This window comes from Ictidomys tridecemlineatus, chromosome 3 (assembly GCF_052094955.1).
Source record: "Ictidomys tridecemlineatus isolate mIctTri1 chromosome 3, mIctTri1.hap1, whole genome shotgun sequence".
NCBI classification, from domain to species: domain Eukaryota; kingdom Metazoa; phylum Chordata; class Mammalia; order Rodentia; family Sciuridae; genus Ictidomys; species Ictidomys tridecemlineatus.
Window position 1 is genome coordinate 179,153,578 of NC_135479.1, and position 27,041 is coordinate 179,180,618.

Genomic DNA, 27,041 nt, shown 5'->3' on the forward strand with positions numbered 1-27,041 from the left:
TCTTTTGAGTTTGTTTTTGGTTTCTACTGTATGGAGTATTTCACTAAGTGAATTTTGTAGTACTTGTTTAGTTGCCATGAATTCTTTTAATCTCTGTTTATCTTGGAAATTTTATATTTCTCTTCAATTTTGAAGGATAACCTTGCTGAATATAACAGCCTTGATTGAGTTATTTTCTTTTGGGACTTGGAATATATCATTACAAGCCCTACTGCCTTTGAGAGTTTGCACTCAGAAATCAGAAATGATTCTGATTGGCTTACCTCTAAATGTGACCTAATCTTTTTGCTTGAGGCTTTTAAAATTCTATTTTTGTTCTGTATATTAGGCATTTTAATTATAATGTGTCATGAAAAGGTTTTTATTTTGATTTCGGGGTTCTGAGTGCCTTCTGTATCTGGAAGTCTATCTCATTCTGAAGGTTCAGAACATTTTCTGTTGTTATTTTCCTGAAGATATTAATTTATTTCATTGGCCTACATCTCAAAACCCTCCTCAATTTCAGTGATTGTTAAATTTGCTTTCTTAATGTTGCCCCAGAGTTCTTGTATATTCTGATCATGGTCACTTTTTTCCTTTAATAATGACTGGCTGTTCAAGGCTGCCACATTGTCCTCCAGCTCTGAGATTCCTTCTTCAACATAGCCTACTATAGTAGAGAAACTTTCAACTGAACATTTTATTTGATTTATTGTGTCTTTCATTTCCAAGATTTCTGGGGGTTTCCCCTAATATTTCTATCTCCTTATTGAATTTCTCATTCATATCCTGTACTTACTTCCTTATCATAAAGTTGTTATTCTGCATTCTCTTGATCACTTTTTAAATGATTCTTTGAATTCTTTATTTGATATTTCATCCACATCAGTATCTTTGGGTCAGTTACTGGTGAATTATGAACTCTAGGAAGTGTCATATAACATTGTGTGCTCATGTTTCTTGTATTTCTGTTTTTGAATCTGTTGGGAGGCATTTCTCTTCTGCTCTTATGTATGGGCCTTTTTAGGGCACAGTCTTCACTTGCCAAAATGTCCTAGAATAATCTAGATTGAGACTCCCCTTGTAAGTGTGGTATCCATAGCCTTGGTGTTAATTCTGTTTTTGTTGTCAGTGGATGTCTGTAGGTGGGACCTGGGGACCTACCCCTGTCTCTTTCTACTTGGGGTCTGGTCATCAATTTGGATTTTCATCTTTTGTATTCTTTGTATTAAAGGGTAACTAAAGATTGAGTGTCATTAATTTGTGTGTGCAGCAAGGTGCACTACCAAAAGGTTGAGTTTAGTCCAACAGCAGAGTCTCTAACCTTTGAACTTACAGTGTCCATGTAGGTTCCCAGAACCTCACAGAATAGGGCAAAACAAATAATAGAACCAATGCAAACTATATATAGCATTAAAATAAATACCCAGTTCCTATTATGACATGTATAATATTATTGCCAACAAAACAGGAATGTGAGGTCAGCAATTGTCAGTAGTAAAAACAATAGCCATGAACTAAATCTGGCTTTAAAGCATACTACTGTCAACTGTATCATCCACAGCACTACTAATTTCATCATCAATGATGACAGGGACAGGAGTTACATAAATCAGTTTTAAAAGATAATCAAGATACAGTTAAGAGAAAATAAAAAATTGAACAGAGACTGCAAAAGAGATGTAGCATGTGATGGTAATAAAGAAGGAAGAGAACAAATACCAGAAACAAAGGAGAGAAAAAGAGAGAATAATAGAATTTGGCTGTTAATAGAAAAAATACAGTGAAAACATGCAAACCAACAAAAGATAAAGCAAGGAAAAATAACTACAGTAAAAATTGAAAATGCGAAAATTGAAGGAAAAAAGAAACAAATATATATGTATATGTCTCTGAACCAATCAGCACATCAAGAAAACACACACACACACACACACACACACACACACACATACACACACATACACACACGGGTTGGGTGCGGGGAGACCTTAGTTTCCACTAATGGTGGTCAAAATAGTCACCAAAGATGTATGGGTATTGACTATGCCCACCTGTCTTTCCATGTCATCTTGAGCTATGTCCTGAAAGCAAAAGCAAGGGCTGTGGGTTGTTAAACTCTTACTCTTTTTATATTGCTCTCTGAGCTGCGAGTTGTAGTAGCTTAAGTCTGAATCTCACTCAAATAATTCTCAGCTTTCCTTCTCAGCAGTATAAGGTAGAATGGAGTGGAATATACTGTCAGTTGGAATTTTGTCAACACAGACCAGATCAGTGCACTCCTAGTGTGCAGCTGCTTCAGAGTTAAGGGAATGGACTTCTGAGGGGCGGGGCTTAGGTCTAATCAGGCCTCAGGGACTGTTTTGAGTGGTATCTGCTCTAGAGAAATTTGATCAACACACCCTTAGGGCCTGAAAGTTGCTCCTATCTTTTGGGGTTCTTGATCTAAGGAGCATCCCAAGAATGGGAGCCAGTTCTCCACACATGATGGTACCCAGAACACCGCCTTCCCAGAATTAATCTCTAAGTGTATTCATACTCCCATTCATATTTCCGGCCTGCTTCTGCTGGTCACTCGAGCCTCCAGACTAAAAGAGAAGTAAGCTGGACTCCCCCTTCCTTTTTCAACATGAATCCTCCTAGTTACAATCTTCTCTATGCCTGTTTCACTCATGTTCTTCTAGGTACACCTTACGCCGCACAGTAAGCGCTTGCGGACAGAATTTGGCTGTTAACGGAAGAAACTAAACAAATACACTGAAAAATATAAATCAAAGAATCCTAACTCTCAAAAGAGAAGGCAAGGAAAATAACTATATTAAAAATGCTAAAATTGCTGATACCCTAGCTCTGCAACAACAGCCGCAGCATGGCCACTTCAAGATGGCTCTGCCTCAGTTCTCTGAGGCCAGTTGGGAAACAGCCCTTTTCTTTTCAAACACTAGTGCTTAGGGCAGCCTCCGGATCAGTTAAGTTCAGGCCTCTTTTCTGATCTCAGGTTTTTATGTACCAAATCTATTTCTGTATTCTCCCTCCCTCTGTGGTAAACCAGTGCCATTACAGCTGCAACTGGCTCAGCTCCAAGATACTCTGTCATCTTTGGTTAATATACCCAAATTTGATTATGACATTCTGATTGTCCAGTATTGAATTTTAGCAAAATCTCTTTCACCCATCTCACTGAGGAGCAGTACTGGCTGCTTGAATCCCATGCTGCAGAGCAGCTAACAATGTAGCCTTCCTCTAAACTGCTGTCTTGAATCCCCAATCAGAATTTTACACCTCAGAACTATACTGTTTCAACAACTTTCTCATTTGTGTAATATGTGCAAATCATGATAAATCATTATCTATACTTTCACTTGCAGTTCTATCTCATTGCATTAAAAGTGGCTATTTTTCTACACAAAGCCTCATTTTTCCCACTTAAGTGTTATGCCCAACAACTTCATTTTTGGTTACACATTATTAATTGACCTAAACATTTCCCCACTGAAATACTTTTGTAAGAATGTACTTCATTGTGATTTATATTTTAATATTTGTATGTGCTGGGGATTCAAACCAGAGCTTCACACATGCTAAGCGTGTGCCCTACCACTGAGCTACACATCTAGATCTCCCTGGACAAGAGATTGAGTCTCCCCATTTCTCAGGCTTGCTCCAAACTCCTGTGCTCAAATGGTCCTTCTGCTGGGACCACAGGCCTGTGCCACCATGCCCAGGATATCCTAATATTTTAACATGACTTCAGTCTACTTTTTTTTTTATTTTTTAGCTCAACCACAAGTTCATCTTTGTAGAATTACAAATATAGACATGTCCATATCATTAGACAGTGAATGAATGGGTAAGCCTTTGGTGGAGAATTCTGGTATTTCTTTACCCCCGCTAAGCAGAGTTCTTTATCACACTGAAACCACTTACCTGAAGTGTCTTTAATAATAGAATTCTGTCATCTGTTGTTCCTGCATATGGACATTTGTTAAAATAATGTTTAAAAATGTCTATTTTGTGTAAACTGTTAGATTTTTCTGTATTATAATGTTTATAAAAAATCATACAATCTGATTGTGGTAATGACAGTAACTGAAATAACCCATTCCTTTAATGATGAGATATAAAATATTTTACCTTAAATAAGCCTAATTCCTTTGGAAAGCATGTACTACATAAAACTGAACACTTGCATTATCAACAAGGACAATGTTTTATTGAACAAATCTATGTACAGTACAAAAAATTTCTTGAAATGAGACACTATTGTTGATTTATTGCAGTTCAATGGCTCAGTTTTAATTTGTACTCTTATAAAATGCAAAGTAAAATAATTTAATGTTCAACAAGGAAGCACAAATTTCCTTTCTTGCTGAATCGGTAATATCTTTCACATATTACATTTCCAAAATGCGTATGCAGCATTTACTCATTCCAAAAAGGTGTTTTACAGTACCAAATAAATTAAAAAATAAACACTATCATCCCTTTTAGGGTTTTTCACCCATACAATAGTATTAAACCAAACGTGAAAGGAGTACAGCTGAACCTTCTGTGTGATTTGAAAAGAATCACAAGTTCAATGATATAAATTATGTATGCGTTATATAGTTGGTGGTTTTTTAAAAAAAGGAATATGGCTAAAGCCCAAAGTACCAGTGTCCTTGTCCACGGAGATTCCCCTTTTCAGTATAGTCTATGGTGAGCAGCAAAAATTCAGACTTGCTCTTTTCTTGACCTCGCTGACACAGCAGAAAGTTAATATTTAATTTTTTGAAGGAAATTTTTATTCAAAACAAAGATTTGAAACTTGATTCATGTAAGATGTCATATCCTCAAGAGAAGTAGAAAAGAAGAAAACGAAAATAATCTGAGGAGTAAAAAGACATTTTCCTTTTTTTCTGAATCCCAAATTAAAACTGTTAGAACTTTATGGACTCCATAAAAGCAAAAAGATGTAGGTTTACATTTTAGAAGACAGAAGAAATACATTCATTCAACAGGTGTTACTTGAGAAGTGTATAAATAAAAAGAATAATGTAGTTAAGTAGAACTTTATGACATTTGATTTATATCAACCAATTTGATCTCTTGCAGAAAATTTTCTAACACAAAAGTAGGAGTAAAACTTTGGAGTAAAAACAAAATAATACCATGTGGAATATGTTTGAAACATCTTAGCATGAACTTCAAAATCAGTGAAAATATTAACACTTTGTGGGCATATATTTATGTCAATGATTACAACTTATAAAAAAATTAAAAGTAAAAAAATGTGGCAAAATTCTATTTTAAATTTCTGGAATGTACAAAGCAGAAACTTTATTTCAAAAAAACTTCATTGTCCAGATGAACCAGTTTCCAAACAAAATTTTTATTACAAGATGTATTTTTAGAATGAACTGAAATAAAACTCAATTATTACATTTTCAGTATCACGAAGTATGGAAAACATTGTCCTTTAAAGAAAGGATTTAAAACCTTGATTAGGAGTTGTTTTTATTTATTTGTTATCTACATGTAAATTCCACAGCCTAATGTAGGCTACATAACAAAACAAACTTAAATTTCATTGGAATGGACGTAATGACCATCATTGCATAGTAGTGAATGCCCATGATAAATAAACTAATATAACTGAGAAGTAGTTTTTAGATCATCTGATCTAATATGACCTGGAAATCAAATTTAATAAAAGTTTGGATGCTACTCTGGAAGAAATGTCCCATTTTTTCCTAATAATCTTACTCAAAAAGCTCCAGTATTCCTAAAATTTATAGTAGTAGGATCTGATGAGATTGTCTGCCTTGAAAAAAAAATTTAACAGCTGAAATAATTGGAATAGTTGGCTGACATCTGTATGTTAGTAGGTCAGTTTTTAAAGAATTTGCCTTTGCATTTTACCTTTTTACTCCTGTTTTACATTAACATACTATTAGGTAAAAGATCTTTAAGCATCCTCCTTTCAACAATGGGACAAATGGAAAACATCTGAGAGGGTATTTTAAAAAATTTTAAAATGTATGTTTTAATAATTTATTAAGTTAAATCTTCCTTAGGAAAATTACTGGTCACCAAGGAAAATAATGCATTAATATATCTCTTATTATGTTCCTGCTGTGCAAATTTTTGTGTAAATACTTCCTTTTATATATAAACATTACTATGCAGACCAAATTCATCACTAGTGAATAAAAAACATAAGTAGTATGGCTTATTTTGGAATTAATTGTAACTAAATAAAATGAATGAATTCTCAACCTGATTCTTAGCTGACATTTTTTAAGCCAGTTATTTTCATAGGACTGTACTTAGATAACTCATACTAATGTCTGAAGGACCTTACTATGAATCATCAAGCAATGTCCTAACATTATATACAAATAAAATATCCCAGTGTGCTTTTACCATTATTCACATTGAAGAATTTGCAATTCAGTGTTTTCCTTCAACTACGTAGCCTGTAATGGTCTTAGATTCCTCCCATAACACCCCCAAATTACCAATGGTACTTTTCCATTTAACTGACACTGATGTCTTTTAAAATATAATCAATTTATATTACAAAAGTGGAAAGTGGAAGGTTCTATCAAGAGCTCATTAGCAAAGCATTGTTTTTTTATTGTTTTTTAATTTTAAATGCTGGTATCATCATTCATTGAGGTTTGGTCTGTCTAATCAATCTGGAAACAATTACAATCTTTAATAGATAGCACGGTGATAAAGCAAGCTTTTTTCTATGTATCAGCTACTAAATTATATCACAAACCAAATAGCAGTGGTTCCTTAAAAGGTTGACCAGAAAGAAGGACATAATCTGATTATGCATGACAAAAAAACAAATTCCATTTGTAGAATGATTTACATTGTTTATTATTTTAAACCAGCTCTCCCTCCACCTCCTTTTTTATACTGGGTTAACTTTTCCTTTTCTGTAAGGCCATAGCTGGGTTATTTTTTTTCCTCCGATTTGTTGCCCAAACATGTTTTCACATAAGCAAAACTGAACATGCTGCTATTAATCATCGTAAAGTTTTTGAAAATGTGGTTTTCTGGATAACTGGTACTTTGGGAGTTTTATAATAACCCTTTTGGAGTCTAAAACCAGCACATCTCCTCTGCAAGTTCATTCTAGAAAATGTGCTTTGTCTTTCATCTTTAGTAATCCGAGACCACTCTAAAATTAAGGCCATCAGGGAAATAGCAAACTGATGATGCGTTTTCTTGAAGTAGTGTTTTGTGTTTTTTTTTCACACTACTGCTTGATCGACAGATCTTTCTGAAACATTTTTATCAGGCACCTGTAAAACAGAACATGTCTATTAATTCAAATTTTATATGTGTTCAAAAGGAATTCTAAGTCAGATTCCCATTTAACTCATACCCTTAGTCAAAGGATATTACATTAATAGAAAGGCAAGCTCTTTTTTTTACTCCTTTTTGTTTTCTTTCAACTATTTTCTTCTGTTTTTTATAATACTCAACTTCACTTGATTTATATTCTGGCATGCAGCTGAAAAAGCATTTCCATAAAAATTATTTTGTTTCTAGAAATTTTATTACATGAAATTTTAATGAAGAAAAGCCTGTGATATAGTGGAAAAAGTAGGATAAAATATACAAAACTTTTATTCAAGTCCTGGCTTCCCCAAATTACTTTCCTATGCCTATGCAAAACTTGTGAATTTCAGTTATGTGATCTATAAAACAGGAATAGAATATCACCTAACAGTGCTTGTGAATTAAAGGAAGTAATGTGTGGGGTGGTGCTTTATTACATATGTTGTGCAAATGTTAATTATTTTAGCCCCATAAAGATGTATTATACCTATATTTATGGAACTTCATATTTCTACAGATACATCTACTGAGAACATAGAAGACTTACTTTCATCATCTGAATCAAATCCAAAGAGTGTCTGACATTTCTTTTGTGCAAGGTGAGCCTCAAGTGCTTCTGCATTACAGTAGGTGGTCAGGCATTTGCCACATCTTAATCTTTTCACTGATTTTTTATAAATGTTATCTTGATCAGAACAGGCATCTACTCTATCAGTCAGAAATTTTCTGCGTTTTGGCATACTAAGGTACCGTTCATCAAGGTAACTAGGAGGCAATGGTCTAACATATGGCTTTGTTAAAATTAAGCCATATGAAGTATGTTCACTTGCAAGATTTGGTTTGGATGGTGCCTGAGATACTGGCAGGGTATTATGTTCTTGTGGTACAACAGAGGGTAAAATAGAACCATTTTCTGTCCTGATTCTGTTTCCATCAGTTTTCAAAGCAGGATCTGATGAAACTAGAGGTGCTTGCTCTATTTCACTGTGTCCATTGACTAAATCACTAATACTACAACTATTCTCTGAATTTGGCTCTATGTCAGGCATCTTTTGGTCTATCAAGCTTATATTTGAAACAGTGTCATCAGAATGTTCATTTCCATTCTGGACTAAACTGTCTGATTTGTTTTCCATACTTTCTATACATGTCTTTGGTTCTGTAGAATCTCTCCTTGATTTGCTAGTAGGAACTGGCAGACTAACAGTTTGTTTCTCATTACTAGATGAGTCTTTCTCCTGATGAATAGAATTTGAATCTGTATGAACATCCAAAAGAACTGCTTCACTTGGTTGTGCAGATGATTCTGGTGTTTTACTTAAATAATGTTGAGCCTCATGTTCATATAGCAGAGGAAGATCTTCAAAAAGCTCATGGCATTCTGGAAAACTACACTGAGCTTGAAATATCCTGTGACTTTTCGTATGCTGGGCAAGTTGGAATGGCAACTTAAACGACTCGTTGCAATTAAAATGCAAACAAAAGTACACATTTGGATAGCTGTGTCTATTAAGGTGATCTATAAAATGTTGAGAATCTTCAAACTGCCTTTGGCAAAATTTGCACTTTCCTTTGCTCCACTTCATTACTGTTTGTCGCACATTTAAGTCAGTTGGATGTACAGTCCTTGCATGTGTGTTTAGAAATCCAATTCTCTTAAATATTCTGACACAGCCAAGAGCAGGACACTTAAAATTTCCTTCTTGATCTGTAGCATATATGTCTTTTGGATGGCACACAGTTCCATTGATTTTATGAAGTACTGAAGTTTCTTGATTCAGGTCATAATCATCATCTTCATAATCACCTTCTTCATCTTCTTCCTCCCCATAGTCATCCTCACATTGAGGTAAAGGCTCTGAAACATTATTTAAAGAAGTATCAGGATTGCCATTTTCAATAATGTTTTCAATCACATCTTCTGGTACACTTAGGGGAATTTCAATGAATTCAGCCACATGCTCAGGAATGACTTCTTTGTTTCCATCACTGGAAGCAGTCAGAGTTCCTACTTCCAAATCCTTGTTATCAGAATTTCCATTTTCAAATGAAATGGAAGGACTGGAATAATTTATTTCTTCCAAAGCAGTGATTTCCTGATCATCTTGTTGAGCTGCAGCAATTTGCTGTCTCTGTATCTTCTTAACATGATTCTTTAAATGCTTCTGCATAAGTCCTCTGTTTCTAAATTTCCTACCACATATTACACATGAAAAACTGCCTTTCTTCTGATGAGCCTGGGCATGCCTTACAATATGACCACCAAGAAATTCCTTGTTGCATAGCATACACCGATGCCTAGGAACATTGTGATCCACTTTGGAAGTGTTAAGGGCTGTAAGGTTTTTCTTTGTATTAACATGACCTCTAGGTTGCACTCCAGACAGATCATCAACATCAGTCTCTCCAGTGCTCTGATCTGTAAGAGAGTCAAGCCCTTCATCTAAACTTTGCTGTTCCACTGTCTTTTTTAGATTACCTGTAGAATTTTCCAGTGTACTTTCATTTAGAAATCTAACTGCTGATTTATCATTCAGTAATGCCACACAGTTCTTCTTAATCATTACAAAGTTCCAAAATTCAGGATCAAAAAACAATCCCTTTTTCAAAATTGGAAGTAATTCAAAACGAACACGATTTTGAACACTACTTGTGCCTTCATTATATTCTTCATCTGGACGTTTGTAAAGCTCTTCAACAGTATGATAAGCTTCTAAGGAGCGCTCTAGAAAAAATATTGAAAGCGCACAAATCCTGAGGATCTCCAAATCATTTGGCAAAAAATGTGCAATTGTTTTATAAATTAGACATTTAGTCTTAGGATCATCATGAAGGTCAAGTTGTAGAGCACAACCACAAATTTCAACACAAATTTGTAAGCCTTCTTCTTCAACCTGTAAAAAGAAAAATATTACTACTAAATAACTTTTTTAAAAAAGTGACTATAGCAACTTTTTAAAAAAAATACAATTATAAAGGGAAACCTTTTAGTACACAGTATTTCAAGGTGAAATTTTCCTTAATTGGTAGCTTTAACTCCTGTTTATTATTATCTTTCTTTTTTTAAAACAAGAAATCTGAAATAGATAGGACATTAGTTTTCACTTTAATTTTCAAGTTTAACAAACTCAGTAACCACAACAAAATATTTCATAAGTTTCTAGTTATTACAATGGCTTACAAATGCAAGCTTGATCACTTTATTACTTTAAATACCACTCTTACATTCTTTGACAGAAGGGTTAACTTGGAAATAGTGTTAAGAAATAAATAATTTTATGCCAGGCATGCCTGTAATTCCAGTGACTGGGGATACTGAGGCAGGAGGAACACAAGTTCCAGGCCATCCTCAGTAACTTAGCAAGCTTTTTCTCAAAATTTAAAAGTAAAAAAAAATGGTGAGTACCTCAGTCGTAAAGCACCCCTAGATTCAATCTACAGTTCCAAAACCAAAAAACAAAACTATTATGGAAATTTTTATAATGGTATATTAAACATTACGTATTTTACTGTTAATATTATTTATTTTCAGTACTAGGAATCAAAGCTAGGGCTTCATGCATGCTGAGTAAGTGCTCTATAACTGAACTACCACCCCACCCCAAGAAATGTTTATCCAAATAAAGGGGAAATGCAGTGTACATGAACAGAGTAGTTATCATTTGGCAATCTAACAGAATATCAGAATATTAAGCCTACTGGAAAATATCTAAAAATAACTCAAACTTTAAAACTTTTATTAATTACTCAAAGACAAATGTAACAGCCTTTATTTAGGAATCTGTTGTTGATCCATCTTAAGTTATAAATAAATAATTCCTCTAATAATTTGAAAGAATCTATAAATACTTAAAATCATACACACACACACACACACACACATATACAATGTACATACATATATGGTGCATATGTTACATAGTCATACTGCCTGCATATGATTATAGATGACAGAAAAGAGTACTATCTTGCCAGCATCATGACCTCTTAATTCCTTACATGATGTCAAACCCTGCTTAACTAATTACAGTTCCAAAAACAGGCCTTAACTTCAGAGACTGTTCCCACTTTATCTGGGTGATAAATTCCTACTGATCTATTCCTTATTTTAGTATCAATTCTACTCTGTAATCAGTTCTCTCCATTCATCTTGGCTCCTGCCCTAAGGTAATCACTATTCTTTCCACTAAGAAAGACTTAACAGTTTATATCTAAAAGGCATTTACATATTGTTTTGTAATTCTCTACGTATATGCCTACCTTTGAATTCCTAAATCACAGGCACAGTATCTCATTTTTTGTATCTTCCTATGGTTAGCAGGGAAGTTTGGTACATAGTGACCACTGAATAAATGTTTGCACAATGAATGGTAATCAAATTTATTCTGCTATCTTTTGATTGCTCCTATAAATCCATCATCTATGGCTTGAAGTACTTTCTGAATTAAAAATTTTTAAGTCTATTACAATTAATTTTCCCACCTACATTTTCCAAGTATAACAAATTCAAGATCCACTAGTTTAAAACATAATTCCTTCTCTACCTTTCTCTTAAGTTCTGTATACATCCTCTGTCTTGACTTGTAAGATTATAAAGTATTCAAATGCACAAGTTTTTTAAAATTTTAAGATCATCAGAAAAGTAAATAGGCTATTTCCTTACCTGAAATCCTTTAGTGGTTTCAGAATGATAAACTGAAGTTACAATGTTTAGTGAAGCATTCAAGTCCCTTTAGGAACAACCCCTAACCCCTAAAATCTCAACTCCCATCCACTTCACCATGCTTCTTGTTCCCCCATTAATGCCACCAGACAGTTGTGAAAAATAAATAATAAAATGAGGAACAAGTGTTCTATAAACTACAAAATTTTCTACAAATATTAGTACTGTCCTCATCTGTTAAAACCCAACCTAAAGCATCTTCCCTTCTTTATGAAGCCTTGGCGGATACACTATTTGTGATACCTTCTTCCGAATTCACTGTTAACTATGCTTTTTCTCATAGCACTGAAACACTTGAATGATCTACTCTATCAGATAAAAGCTTTTTTAGTAGGGCATAAACCATTAAGCATCATATTTTTAATGTTTATTTTATCTTTGAATTTTTCCTCATAATTATGTATTCTTAGGTTAACCAGACACACGAAAGTAAGAAAGCTCTATAAATAATCAGAAAAATCAACGTAATATAAACTTCCTATAACACAGGCTCTCAACTTTTGGTACAAATGAAAACTATATATAAACATAGAGATAAATAGATGCATATGGATACATCTTGATTTTTTAATATGAAGTCTTATCAGTGGACTCAGATACTCATCATATGTTAAGTGTTCTATACCATAGTTTGTTTCTATACAGGAGAGGTAACTCTGACAATACATTTGAGTAATAGTTAACTATTCAGTAAGGACACTATAAATGCAATTTAAAAATTAGAAATAAAAAAGCAAAGCAAAAACCAAACAATGCTGCCAACTTTATATCATGGGAACACAATTACTATATGGTCATACATCTAATGAGTGATGTGATAATGTGATAAATACATAAATAAGAAAAAATCAAAATATATTATTGAACAGCTGTCTCCTTACATATTTAAGAGTAACTTACATAAATACTGAATTAAGTGGAGCTAGAAAATGGAGGATAGCTTTATCTTTCCTGACTTTGTATTGAAAGTCTTGTTAGTATTTCGAGTGAAAGTCATTAAAAAAAAACAACATATTATTTAATTGATGCCTCTTTATGTATTTAAAAGTAACCCACAAAAAGTTAATTAAATAGAGCTACAAAATAAAGGGTGGCTTTATCTTCCCTATCTTTGTATTCAAGATCATGTTAATAAAATTTGAAGGGAAAAGTACAGAATTCACTTTCATAACTATGTAAAATTCATATATAGAATTATGATCATTTGCAAGTGACCCAAGAAAAACTTGATTCAGGACTATTTTTAAAACCAGGCAATGAGTTTTTATAATTACTTTAGATAAATACTTTAAATATTGTCCTTAAGTTTCAAAACATGCCAGAATTCATTGTTCCTTTTGATATAAAAACCAGTGTTAAACTATAAACTAAGCTTCTCTGTGACAGTGAACGGGTGTTCCCTATAGACGTGTAAAGGTCATTTGCAAATTAATATTTTACAGTTGGAATTTAGGATAATGTCAAAAGTGACAACATATTTAGTCATAAGAGATAATAGCTTCTTATTGAAGCAACTGTTCCCAAATTTTTAGTAAACTGACTTTTTTCCCACATGGGGAGTTTGGAGTTAGGGGAGAGGAGGATGTAATATATGGAGAATAAAGTCTTAAAATCCTCCTTATTTTTAATTTTATAGTCAAATAAATTTTATAAGAGATTCGAGTTTCAGTGAATTGTCATTTAAATTTAATTTAAAATTCAAGGGATAAATATATCCTATTTACCTCATCTTTAATGATTTTCATGAAAGGAAATATGACTCTCACATTAGTTGCTGTTCTTAAAAGCTGGTAGCATTGATCTACAAAAACTTGTTTTGAAGGATTAGATTTAAGCTGTAGTTTACTCCATATGAAAATCAACTCCCTGTAAATGAGAAAAAAAAGAGAAATATCAAAAATACAGTTTATTCAAATACAGACATTAGCTATCTTTCCCTGATTCTACAATGCCGATGCCCTGGCAAAGATATGCACGAAGTGGGTGTAAATGTGTATGTTGACCCCCAAACTACTTCTGCTATCTATCTAAGACTAATAGAAGCTAAGATAAAGAGACCAAAAGGTACAATTTTGCAATGAAGGAATGAATTCCAATCATATGTTGGCATACTAGAATTAGATCAAAAGAGAAATTGTAATCCCAATATACCAATACTGATATAATTTCAAAAAGCCATAAACTTTGGTTTATCCTACTTATAAATTTAGAAACCAATGTTGTAGATTATCTTAATCTATTAAGGTACCAAAAGTAATATACATTAAAATTCTGAATAATCGTATTGATTCTGAAATTGTTTTGTATGTTTTAAATCATTTTTTTTTAGGTTCTAATACTTTTAAGCAGATAAGCTATGTACCATTTAAAGTATTTCAGAGGTAGATTCCTTTCTAAAATATAGCCAAGCTTACAGGATAAATAAGGCTAGAAACAGTGGGGTTTGAGGCAAAGGTAGAAGATATAATTGATATATTTGATTATCTCATTTTAACAAATTAGAATTTTTTAAAACTTGTCATAAAAGTTAGGCAAAGCATCATAATCTAACTGATAAAAAAATTTTTTGAGTGATTTAACTGAATATGTACTTTAAGCCGAGCACATAGGTATTCAATCTGTGGAAATTTGCAGCCATTTAAGCTGACTGGGCACCTTTCTTCTTGGGGCCCCAGGGTATAATACTTGCAAACAGCAGCATCCTCAGTGATAACTCAAGTGTGTTGCTTGTTTAGATTACCCTAAGGGTCCTTTGAAAACAGGATCCAATGGACCTTCCTGTCTCCTAGGCTGTTCATAATCGAGGGCTCCAGACAGGTATTTGAAATGCTGTTGGAAGTCCCCAGGGCACAGTGATCAGAAATTATACTGACCAAATCATCACGTCCATCTGCACCAAGCTGCAGAACAAGGAGCATGATGTGATCAAAGTCTTAGCCAGGGCTCAAGTTCAAACTCCCTGGTCACAGAAGATTCACATCTTAAAGAAGTAGGGCTTTACTAAGTTTAATGCAGATGAATTTGAAGACATGGTGGCTGAGAAGTGGTTCATCTTGAATGGCTATGGGTCTTATTCATCCTTAATCATGGTCCCTGGACAAGTGGCAAGCCCTGCACTTGTGAGGGCTTCCCCTGTGCTTCCTGTCCCCTCTTTAGTCATGCCCACCAATAAATCCTACTTCCTACCCCTCTCTCCAAATCTAAGGACACTTTGATTACCATATAGTCTACTTAAGAGATAAAATAAAGAAAACACAACACAGAAAATAATAGCAAGTAAAGAAGTAAAACCAAAATTCCATTTCGATTTAATACTAGCTGTGTGGATGCTCTTAAGTTTCAGTTCACCACACATCCTCCTTTAGAACATTCACCAGGTTTCACACCTTCCTTCCAAATCTCTAGCTCTCAATTCTTTCCAATCACAATAACCTAGTTAGAATTAATCATATTCCTGGCAAATTGTTGATCTTTTTCTGGATCAGTAACACTAAATATTCCTCAATCCTGTTAGGTCCAAACTTGTTTATTTTCTAGCACATTTACATTTCAATTATATTTTTGCTCTCAGCTCTATCCTTCTTTCTCAGTGCTATCTTAGGCCCTTTAATTTTACAGATGTACTACTACAGTGGTTGCTAACCTGATTTGTTTCCAGCCTCCCTGATCATTATACTTGGTGCTTATTCAATGATACTCAGTGTTAACAGCAACAGAAACATGGGTGAGTGAAAAGGATCAATACTTGAGCCTTAGGTAGTCTTCTAGGGTAATCTCCTCATTGTCGGTAAAACTGCTTCATTTATTTTCACTGTTGTTTTGTTGTTTATCCTGATTGTACTCCTCATTTCAAAGATCAGCCATCTTTCAAAATTTCTCTTCATGAATACCCCAAACTAAAGTGAAAACTATTTCAGAACAGATCTCATCCCTCTTACTTTTTATTCCCTTCATACCTTTCATATGCTTCCTTGTATATGTTTTATAGGTTGCATTTCCCCACTTTTAATACATTATAAATCACCTCAATGACATGTTGTACAGTGGTAATAGTGGCAAGAACACGTAATTGGGGATGAAACCCCTAAATTTCAATATCACATTAAATACTAATTGGAGGTAACAGTGAGCCATAAGTTTCTGGGAATGGCTCTAATATTATAAGGGTGAAACTCCCATCATCATGTCTCCTATGTGACCTCTCTTCCCACTTAAGATATTAATTCAGGAGTGGGAAACTGACCCCAATCAAGCCAGAGTCCCTGGGGTATTAACTCTAAATTATGAAACTTGGGGACTCTTGGTGTTCTGCTGTCAAGAGCAGGAGACACTGAAGCAAAATGACAGAGAAAACAAATTTTTAAGTCCTTTTAGTGGCTGTGTCCTTAAGTGGATGAATGGATATAAAAAATGTGGCATTTATACACAACAGAATACTACTCAGCAATAAAAAAGAAAAAAATCATGGCATTTGCAGGTAAATGGATGGCATTAGAGAAGATTATGCTAAGTGAAGTTAGCCAATCCAAAAAAAAAAAAAAAAAAAAACCAAATGCCAAATACCGAATGTTTTCTCTGATATAAGCGGGGTGACTCAAAGTGGGGTGACTCAAAGTGGGGTAGGGAAGGAGAGCATGGGAGGATGATTATTTCTAGATAGGGAAGAGGGGTGGGAGGGAAAAGGAGGGGGAAGGGGATTAGCAAGGATGTAGGAATGTTATGGTCATCATTATACAAAATACATGTTATGAAGATTTGAATTTGGTGTTAACATACCTTATATACAAACAGAGATATGAAAAACTGGTATATATGTGTATTAAGAATTGTAATGCAAAAAAAAAAGAGTACACATATAATGGCATAATTTTGGCGTGAACATACATTATATACAGAGTTACGAAAAACTGTGCTGTAAATGGATAATATGAGTGTAAGGCATTCCACTATTGTCATGTATGTAAAAAATAACTAAATAAATTGGGGGGGGGGGACAAATTTTTTAGGAACACTAGCAATCTCCCTGTCCCTGATAGCAGTTATCTTGAGGACTGATTGTATTTCTGCTCTTCTTATTTCTCATGTCACATTCCAGTATGCTTTCAATAAATATTATCTTTCCTCTATGCTAGTGAAACACATCTCTTACTCCCAGACTAGTGTAAATTACAACTCCATTTTTTATTAGCTTTGTGACTTTTATCTCTTTCAGCTACAGGTTCCTTATACATAAAAACTGAGATTACTATTCAACATTTTTAAAAAATTTTTTTTAAATATTATTTTAGTGTTTGAAAAGAAAGACTGAAGATATATTAATTTCATTAAATGCTTTGGTTTCAGAAGTTATCAAAAGGGACATCAGATGTAGTAACTGAAATTTCAAAAATAAGATTAAAAAGCCAATGCTCACTTAACTTTTATTCAGTATTTTTATTAAAAGAATTAAGGGAGATAAATGAAACACATAAATGAAATGTCTAGCATATATTGACATTTAATCGCTAATTTCTTATGTTCATTTCTTGTCTTTGTAATTTTATAGTGCCAAGCACTAAGATTTAGTCAACAACCATTTTTATGTTGATAATCTGGTAATCTGTGTATGTGTTAGGGGCGTGGGGATAGGGAACTGAATCAGGGCCTCACACATGATAACATGAGGCAAGTACACTACCACTGAGCTATACCCCTAGCCTGATAATATGGCAACTATTGTATTCCTAAATGCTGAACCTTCTTGAAGGACTGACTATAGTAAGAGAAACTACACATGGAATGAGATAAGAGATGATGGTGGACATTACAAATAAGAAGTGTTTTATGAAAAGACGGATATGAATGAAGGGGAACAGATCAACTAACTATATTTAAAAAGACATACCATAGCTCTTCAACAAATTTTAAAACAAATGACAGTTGAAAATCATGGGAGAGATACTCTACTCAATATCATACAAATGAATATTTAACATATTGGAAATGTATATTTTTTACTTTACAGCTTGTTTAAGAAAATAATTTGAGGTCCTTACAGACAGTCTTAGGGCACAAAATGAAGGGAATTTTTTTCTTTTTGTTTTATGACAAAAATCTTTATTTCCCTTTTATTTCATTAAGTCATAATTAAGTCATAAGAAAACTTGATAAGCAAAATAAATATTCTAAGATCCTAATAAGTTTGCCAGAATGGGTTACCAGATGGATTTAGTTGTGTAACTGGCAAAGCAGAAATCTTGGCATGCAGTTGTAAAACTCCATTTTGAATGAATTTATGAGATCTTATTTTTACTTGTATGTTGGATTTTGAGGGAAAACAAGAAAAAACACCTTAAAAACCACCGATAGTCCTCATTTAGAAATCCATAAAGTCAAGTTAATAAAGCTCAGTTTTCCTTTAATCAGAAGGTCCATTCAGTATACAAACACTTCCCAGGTAGCTTATAAAGGGCCCTATTAACTACTAATATAATCAACAAGTTACTTAATTTCTAAGACAAAGCTATAACAGAGTCTACAGTCACCCTAACAACATGGGGTTTTTCCCTTAATTTGATGCTTATTTAGTAGGTAATGTTTAACAGCACAAGCTGTTGTGTGAAACTGCCTAGGTTTGAATCCTGCCTTTACTTCCAAACTGAAAGGCTTGAACATAGTATTATCTACTCCATAAGACTATGGATTAAATGAGATAATGCATATATCAAACATAAGAAGCACTCACTAAATGTTGGACATTTTTGTTATTGTTGTTATTATTAATGACAATGAAAAAGAAATGGGGATAGTAGCTTGCCCTGTTGGCTTGAGATAGAATAAAACTAGATTGTGGACCAGATGCAGCAGGGTACATCTGTAATCCCAGCCATTCAGGGAGCTGAAATGATGCAAGAGGATGGCAAGTTTGAGGCCAGCCTCAACAACTTAGTAAGGTTCTAAGCAACTTAGCAAGGTCCTGTCTCGAAATTAAAAATAAAAAGGAATGGGAATATAGTTCAGTGGTAAAGCATTCCTGGGTTCAATCCTTGGTACAAAAAAAAAAAAAATTAGGTTTTTCAGAAAGAAGGGTCAAAAAGAAAGACTCTTTTCTGGTTAGAAAGCAGGAGTCACACACACACACACTGCTTCCAGGATAGGCATTATTCCATTTTAAGCTCCCTCTTTAAAGAATAAACATTTAACAAAGAAAAGAACAAAATAAAGCAGATCTTTCTGTTTGTTTGTTTACACTTGATTCCATTCACTTCTGAATAAATTAAAAGACTAAAGATACCCTATTTAAATAGTTTTCTAGAGCTAAGGGCAGAGAACATTCTTATCCTCATCGGAAAAGATCTACTATTATCAGTCATGACTATAGTCCATTTCAGAATACAAAACATGATAATACTTTTAAAACTACTTAAAAGTTCATGTGTCTCACCACCATCTCCTTGTTCTCTTCCACTATTTGCAATTCCAGTTGACATGGTCAATTTTTCAAATAAAAATAAAAAATTTAACTAAGAAAAGTATACTACTCGCCTAGAAGACAAGTGCACTTCTTCCTAGGTCCCTTTCTCTAAGCTATATGAAAATTTTAATCTATAAAACAAAAATGTTCAAATATAATTTGGAACTATATGCCTTCAATATATTGTTTTAAAGAACTTAAAATTTGAAAGCACTTTTTAAAAACCCTACTTAAAACTTTTAAATAGTTTTCAAATGTTTTTTAAAAATTCATGCTCCAAAACCTAATTTCAAACATTGTTTCACTATAACACATACCTTGAAAATTTAAACAATGAGTTACACATGATTATTTTCTTTTTAAGATATTTAATTCTTATAATATACTGTTGTTCTTTGCACAAAATTTTTAAAATAGCTTAATATTTTCACACAATATTAAAATAGCTATTAAGTCCAAACTGCTAATCATTTCTCCCTCTGGTACCCATCTTACCATTTTAATTTCTGTATTAGGAATACTTACCATATACAGTACATATCACCATTCTGGAGCTGTGGAATAAGAAAGGATTCACAAAGTTGCAAAGCTAACATAGTCTTGCCTTCTTTTTCAGTGTTACAGATGATATCAATTCCACTCTTACAGTCTGTTTTCAATAAATGCTGTGAGAAAGGAAAAATCAGTTCATCTCATTAAAAATGTCTAAAAAGCTAATTTCATTAAGTATTTAAACAGAAGAAACTACTGGCAATGATGAATTATAGAGAAATATTTTAATGTTTCTTATTTTTACTGCATAGCACCTTCATTTTATAATGAGTGCTTGTAATCTCATTAATGCCTAGAACCTGCAGGCAAGTAGTTTCCATATTGGGAAAAGATTCATTCTTTAATCTTGAAAAATAAATAAATATGAGCATTTAGCATTTTAGTACATTAGGTAAAAGGCAAAATCACAGTGATTTTTGCTTTTTATTTGACCCTTTCTGTCACACCAAAAGGTAAAGTAATGTTTATTAGAGAATATATTTTATTAATTTCATTATTTGTTAATATCAGATTCTAATTCAACATGTATTTAAAGAATGGTGCCAAAAGAAAACACATCTAGATAATGTGATCTTTAAATCATTGGTATAATGAAAAAAAAAATTCAATAATAATGAGCTATCCCACCCCGCTTTGGTAAGGTTAAAATGGTAATTGGCAAAAATCTCAAAACAATACCTCACGGAATAGCTGGTCTTCCACAGGTGACATAAACAGACATGTGAAGAATGCTTGATGGAAGTACAAGTCTTTACTGATTTCTGGGTGATTTATACAAGATTTAATAAGAGCCATTGCTTCAGGTATGCGTTCACAAGCAATTAGGTATCTGGCACGTAGTTCAAAGAAGAGTGGATTTTCAGAACTTAAATATTTGTTCACTATATTAAAAAAAAACACTCTGTTACCCTCAAGAAAAGATTCTCTAAAACTTTGTTTGAAACTTTACCACTAAAATATGATATCTAATGAGATTAACAAGTTATTTAACTAACATTTTCTTTAGTAAACTTTATTTATGAAAAGAATTTTCAGTTATATGGTTGGAAAAATGAAAATAAGAACAATACCAAAACAGCACTCAAGAAATATTTGCTGATTTCTTCTCAGTCTAAAGAGTTAAAAAACAAAAACAAAAACAAAAAAAACCCTAAAATTTAAGAAAGGGAAAAAAATTAAATTTCCTCTTTAGTTTGATAATTTGTTTCAAAGGGTACTGGCTATGATGCCTTTCTAGTCTCAGATTACATAGTTTCTCTTCCTATAGCCCATTATTTTAATTACTATAAGATTAAAAAGCTGAATCCTAAATTATCACATTAAACCACACTAATTCAGATTAATTAGAAAAGCAATATGTTAGTGAAAAAACAATAATGAGATATCTTTTATTTTAAAATAAAATTTATCCAAAATAGTGCCAAATAGAACTGCTTGTTAAAATGCTCACGTATTACATAAGGATAATTACTAATTTATACCTATATTCACACAGTTTGAAATATATAAGCACTCTTAACTACACAAGTTTATTTAGACCTAACAACAACCTTATGACAGGTCTTAGGATATTTGTGTTATAGGTGACATTTCTTGAGTCTCAGAGAGGTCAAATAACTTGCCCAAGGAAAAAGAATTTTTAAGTGGCAGGACCAAAACTGGAACCTTTATTTTATGACTTTGAATCCAAAACTGTTTGATTACTTACATATGTTTAATCAATGAAGGGCTTATAAGTAATGTTTTATTTTGGCTTAAACATTAGCCTTGTTAATTCTGGTTATGATATGATGGGCAAACACTGATTTGTAGTTAATACATAAACAAACTTCACCCTAATCTTTACTGTAATGATCACTAACTAAAGAAAAGTTTTCCATATTAATGAGGCTCTAGAGCAGCTTTTCCAGAAGCTTGCTAGTGTAGTTATGAAAGGAATATTTATTATTCTAATGTGATATGCAGTCTAAAGGGCCATTATCCCTTAGAACAACCAACAATAGGTTTGCTTTAGCTTCTACTCAGAGGCTAAAAATTCCTGTAGAAGTCCAAACTTTCTTCTCCCTTTTCCTCCCTCCTTTTGAAGCTTTTGTCTATTTCCTATCTCCACTGGCCACATTTCCCAGTAAACTTTGCCTTTCCTATATTAGACACTTTATACTTTTCCTAAATAATCTAACTCTTTCTCCTTAGTTTCAACTGTCTCCCTCTCCTATTTTCTCTTCTATTTTAATCCCTTTCCAATATCCACACACATCTCTTTTGTATCTGTTGGGTTCTCTACCACTGTCATATATACCTTAGTCCTTTTCTTAAAGTCTTATCTCAAATACCCCACTTTGTACTTATTCTCCTGGTTTTCTCTCTTCATCTTCTCTCACTCTCATAGTTCTACATTTGTATCTGCAGGTGGTTTATTCTTAAATATGAGAATCACAGCCTCCTCCCTCCTTCAGCTCCACTTACAACCTACTCCACACTTAACCTGACGTAAATGGAAATATCCTAACCTGCTCAGCATAATCTATAGTATAAAGTATCTTTCTCACCAGTCAAGGACTAACTGGTTCCAGGGTTGTGAGCTCTTTTTTCTCTGGCTTTCCTATAACTTCGCTTTATAGGCTCCCTCCCCACTTTCAAATGTTTCCCACACCTTTGTGCTTATATTCACAGCTTCCAAACAAACATTCTATGTTTGGTGACACAAAATATTCTTAAGTTCAGAACAGTTTAATAATAGGTGACCCACACACACCAAAAACAAAAAAGGATTAAGTAGCTGACAGACTCTCCTGACTCAAAAAGAAATTTTGGCCCACAAGGGTCACAGGAGGATTACTATTTGACAGGAGGTGATGTCAAAGAAGGATATTGGTAGTAAGGGAATGAAATAAAACTAAACTTCTATTAGTAGATGAAGTTTAGAGAAATACTGCCTATGGTATTTGGAATTAGTATTAAAATGTATTTATTCATTTAGTTAGTCATTCATTTATTCAACAAATACTTTTATTAAATAGTTACTCTACACCAGGCACTGGACTAATTGCAGAATATACAGTGTTGGTGAGAATAAATTCAGAGTTCCAGCCTTTATGGAGTTTCGTGTAAGGGAGATCCCATGTGGTTTCATGAAAAGTTTTTTTTTTTTCTTTTAAACAGATTTAAAACTATAACTGAAGTGATAAACTCCCTATAAATAAGTAATATTCAGTAAATACATTCTCAATTCCCATTAGTTGAACTAAATGTACCTAATCTAATGTCAAAAATCAGTCTAGGCCAGATCGGAATAACAATTTAAACATTCTTCATTTGAAAATAAATTACTCCATTATTCAGTATTATAAAATAAAGAGAAATGACTACTGCTGCTCTGATAAGGAAACAAAATTGTGTTTGCTTTTCACAAATGTTGGTTTTGATTTTGAATCTCCTGAAGTACCTATCTCCTGAGATGCTGGCTGGGCTTTAAGAACAGCTTGCAACACTGGATCTTCCCATGGGCCACCATCTCTAATGATTCGCGTCACCAGTTCCAGATTCACATTTCCATATCTGCGGAGGTGATTCTGGCATTCCTAGGAAAGAAAAATCATTTTGGCTTTGTGAATTTAAAGGGATAAAAACTAAACTTGATAATCACTGCCAGTAAAAATCATTAATGACCAAATGAGACAGCTATTAAATTATAAAAGAGAAAGGGGTACTACTGTAACATGTAGGGTGACAAAATCCCATTAGTACACAAACTGGCCTTAATGCCAAAAGTTACACAGAATGTACATAATTGGACTTGTAAAATCCCATTAAAACAAAGATGAAGTGTAACCCAAGGGAAAAACTTACAGAATGCATCATTTCTAGGAAAAGAACCAGATTGCAAAGAAACTGAAAATTAAATGTTTGGTTAAAATTGTATTAGTACTCAAAACTTCAAATGGCAGGCAAGAGCCGAACAAGAAGATGTAGAGTAAGCCCTGCTCAGTATGCACACTCTGGTTTGCAGGTAGAAATAGGTCCCCTGCCCTGTCCTGAATTTATGCCAGATTCTAAGTTGTGGTAGAAAGCTGGAAGATGGAGAGTTCTATTCTGTCTTGTTCAGTAATTAGATATGTAGTTTGGGGATGAAAAAAAGACAAGTTGAAGAAAATTCAACCTATAATGTGAAAAATTTGTATGAGGTTTAAGATATATGTTGGAAAAAAGATACATATTGATAAAGGGTAATTTGTCTACATATCTGTTTTCTTAAGGATATGTAAAATGTTTTGGAGAATCATTATACTATGGAATTTGCAATAGAAGTTAAATTTGTAAGCAACATTTAATATTTAAGAGAACCTGGTTTACTGAACTTGATTCTAATAAATTTGATTAGATTGAAATTTACAAGATTTGTTCGGCTGATTGTGCTTTTTGAATCATTATACTGTACTGTTAAGTATTGTTTTTTAAGATGTTTCAGGAAATTTAGTCTGATAATTTCAAGATTAATTGAAGTCCCAGTGAAAGTATTATTTTTTAAAATACTGAGCTTGACACCTTAAGAAAAAAAAAAGACAACTGACAAGTTAAATTTTTAAATATTAACTGTGTATCAATTAAAATACAGACAATTGCCTGAATTTTTTTCTATGCTCACAAATACCTCAGACATTAAAAACTTAGTAAGGTTATAAAGCAAAGATTCATTATCAGATGAACTATCAAGCTACATATTCAAAGTGACTATAAATATTTTACTTGTATTAAATAATCAGATTCTATCATTTGAACATTCCATATTAGACTAAAAAGTGATTTCTGTATGCCACCTTAACTTCCTGGCTAAAAAAGGAGGTTTCATTTGTTTCAAAAGAAAACATGATAGAAGAAATCAAATTTTAAGCAAATGAATAATTCAGTCATATAAGTCAAAGGATTGTTAAGTCTAAACATCATGAAATAAATCTTAAGTGTTACTTAAGGATGTCCCCAAATTAAAATAAGCAGGCAAACAAAAAATCTTATAAACAGTGGGCAAGTTACTTAAGCTCTCTGTGCTCCATCATTAATCAACAGCACCTATTTCGTATGATTGTTTTGGGGATTAAATAATAATATATGGTATTAAAAAAGTGCTTGGGACAGTGCTTCATTATTAAGCATTCAAAGAATGTTAACTTTTATTTCTTTTAGTGTTTTTTAACATTTTGAAAAGGTATTTTATTTCACAACACCCAGTCACCTTAACATTAAAAAAAGAGACTTCACTATTTCCACATGTGAGAGAATACATAAAAAATAAGTATAAAGTTATTGATCAGCATAACAGTTGTGAAACATAATAATGATCTATGGCAGAAGTTTCATGGTTAAAAATAATCATGAATTTTAAGCCTCACAAGGTAGACAAATACTATACACACACACACACACACACACACACACACACACACACACACACACACACACACACACACTATTGCCCTTAAAGTTAAACTATTAGGAAGCTGGCCTTTGGTCCAATCAAAGCAAGAAATAAGGTAAACTGGACACTACCCCTGAGTCACTGGTTAGCCTAGTTCTGTTGCTGAACCCTCAGACAGTCCATTTTTCTAGCTATCTAATGGTAATTGAGGCACAAATTATATAACTATTAGTGTTGAACTTAGAACTGAACTTAGGCCCAAGTCAAAGTGTACTGCCTATTTCCTAAACTTGGCTAAAAAAAAGAAATGTTTGGAGGTTTTGCTTAAAAATATTCTGGATCCTAACTTAAACCATTGAATCAGAATTTGTAGGGGAAAGCCGTGACAATCTATTTATTTAGTAATTCCCACTTAAAGGCAACTTTGGGATAGTTGGATTTTGGAGTCTTTTTAGAGATAGGATCTCACTGTGTTACAAAGGCTGACCCCAAACTCTGGACCCAAGAAATCCTCCTGCTTCAGCCTCTTCGGTTACTGGGACTATAGACACATGAAACCATGACAGTTGCATTTGTTTTTGATGCCTACATTTAATGTACACTGCATAAATGTTGTTATAAATTATATACTATCAGTCCTTCTAATAAAAATTAGTAAATTAGCTTGTATTCAAGTTTTCTAAAATAAAATAAATTCTAAATTGTAGCTTTGTTTTGTTTTTTGTGTACATACTTTTTCTTTTTCTTTCTTTCTTTTTTTTTTTTTTTTTTTTTGAGACCAGGTCTTGCTCAGTTGTTGAGACTAGCTTCAAACTTGCGAACCTCCTCCCTCAGCCCCTGCTTCACTGGGACAGTATGCATCACCATGCCCAACCTCATATAAGGACTTCTTACATCAGTATACCATTATTTTGGAAACCACTCCTATGGAAATAGCTCTTAATAGGAAATAGGAATGAAATAAAGATTTTATTGTGGTTTATTTAAATGGACAAGATAAAAGAGAACAAGTAAATTTGAAAATGTTTTTTGATTCCTTCTTCCTTAAATAGTATGTTGGCTCTTTTTGTATGGTATTCAATTTAACACCTCCAAAGTGAATGAGAAAGAACTTAAAGTCACTGTAGAATTCAGTTTATTCTCTCCTGGGATATATATGCAAATTAATGTTTACTTAAATAATGGTTGGGCATGTAATATTGACTTGATCTTTTTTAAGTCATCTATCATTGTTATTACCTGCTACACTATGCTAAATATAATCTCCTCAGATGCTTCCAATCAACCTAGTGTCTTTACCAATGTAGAAAGAAAACACAACTCTTTACCTTACTCTTCTTTTAGAATTGACTGTGGGATGGGATTTCTATTTTATTCCAGAAGTAAGACTTTTTTTCCTTGAACTGGCTGCCATTGTAATATGGCAACATGCATCTGTAAAGCCGTAGACTGATGTTAGGATCCTTCAGAATGTTGTCTTGAACCCTTATCATAGAATGAAATTCTTAATACTTTCAGCTTATATAAAAGACCTCCAAGTACCTACTCATGCACCTATTACACATTAGGAATCCTTTTCTCCA

The 27,041-nt window shown here is 33.2% G+C and overlaps 1 protein-coding gene, 1 long non-coding RNA gene and 1 other non-coding gene across 5 annotated transcripts in view; 2 read left to right on the top strand and 1 right to left on the bottom strand.

The window, feature by feature from the left end:
* Positions 1-27,041, top strand: part of LOC144376453 (uncharacterized) — a 52,646-nt gene that overhangs the window by 8,140 nt on the left and 17,465 nt on the right. Inside the window, exon 2 of the long non-coding RNA XR_013436956.1 lies at positions 7,835-7,916. This is a non-coding gene — a long non-coding RNA (uncharacterized LOC144376453). The remainder of the gene's footprint in view (positions 1-7,834; positions 7,917-27,041) is intronic.
* The window catches only part of Znf654 (zinc finger protein 654), a 75,608-nt gene continuing 55,391 nt past the window's right edge, over positions 6,825-27,041 (bottom strand). For 2 of the 3 annotated variants that reach the window (XM_013362343.4, XM_040286933.2), the window contains 6 exons: positions 23,491-23,626; positions 20,724-20,926; positions 20,019-20,158; positions 13,765-13,906; positions 7,865-10,211; positions 6,825-7,277 (listed from right to left, as the gene is read on the bottom strand). In XM_013362343.4, coding sequence (XP_013217797.1) covers positions 7,270-7,277; positions 7,865-10,211; positions 13,765-13,906; positions 20,019-20,158; positions 20,724-20,926; positions 23,491-23,626 — 2,976 coding nt within the window. In that variant the 3' untranslated portion in view covers positions 6,825-7,269. The remainder of the gene's footprint in view (positions 7,278-7,864; positions 10,212-13,764; positions 13,907-20,018; positions 20,159-20,723; positions 20,927-23,490; positions 23,627-27,041) is intronic. The other variant, XM_078044422.1, reaches the window with a different exon arrangement.
* On the top strand, positions 14,669-14,804 carry LOC120890476 (small nucleolar RNA SNORA70). Its single transcript, XR_005734689.1, has one exon. It is a non-coding gene; the product is annotated as a small nucleolar RNA SNORA70 (small nucleolar RNA).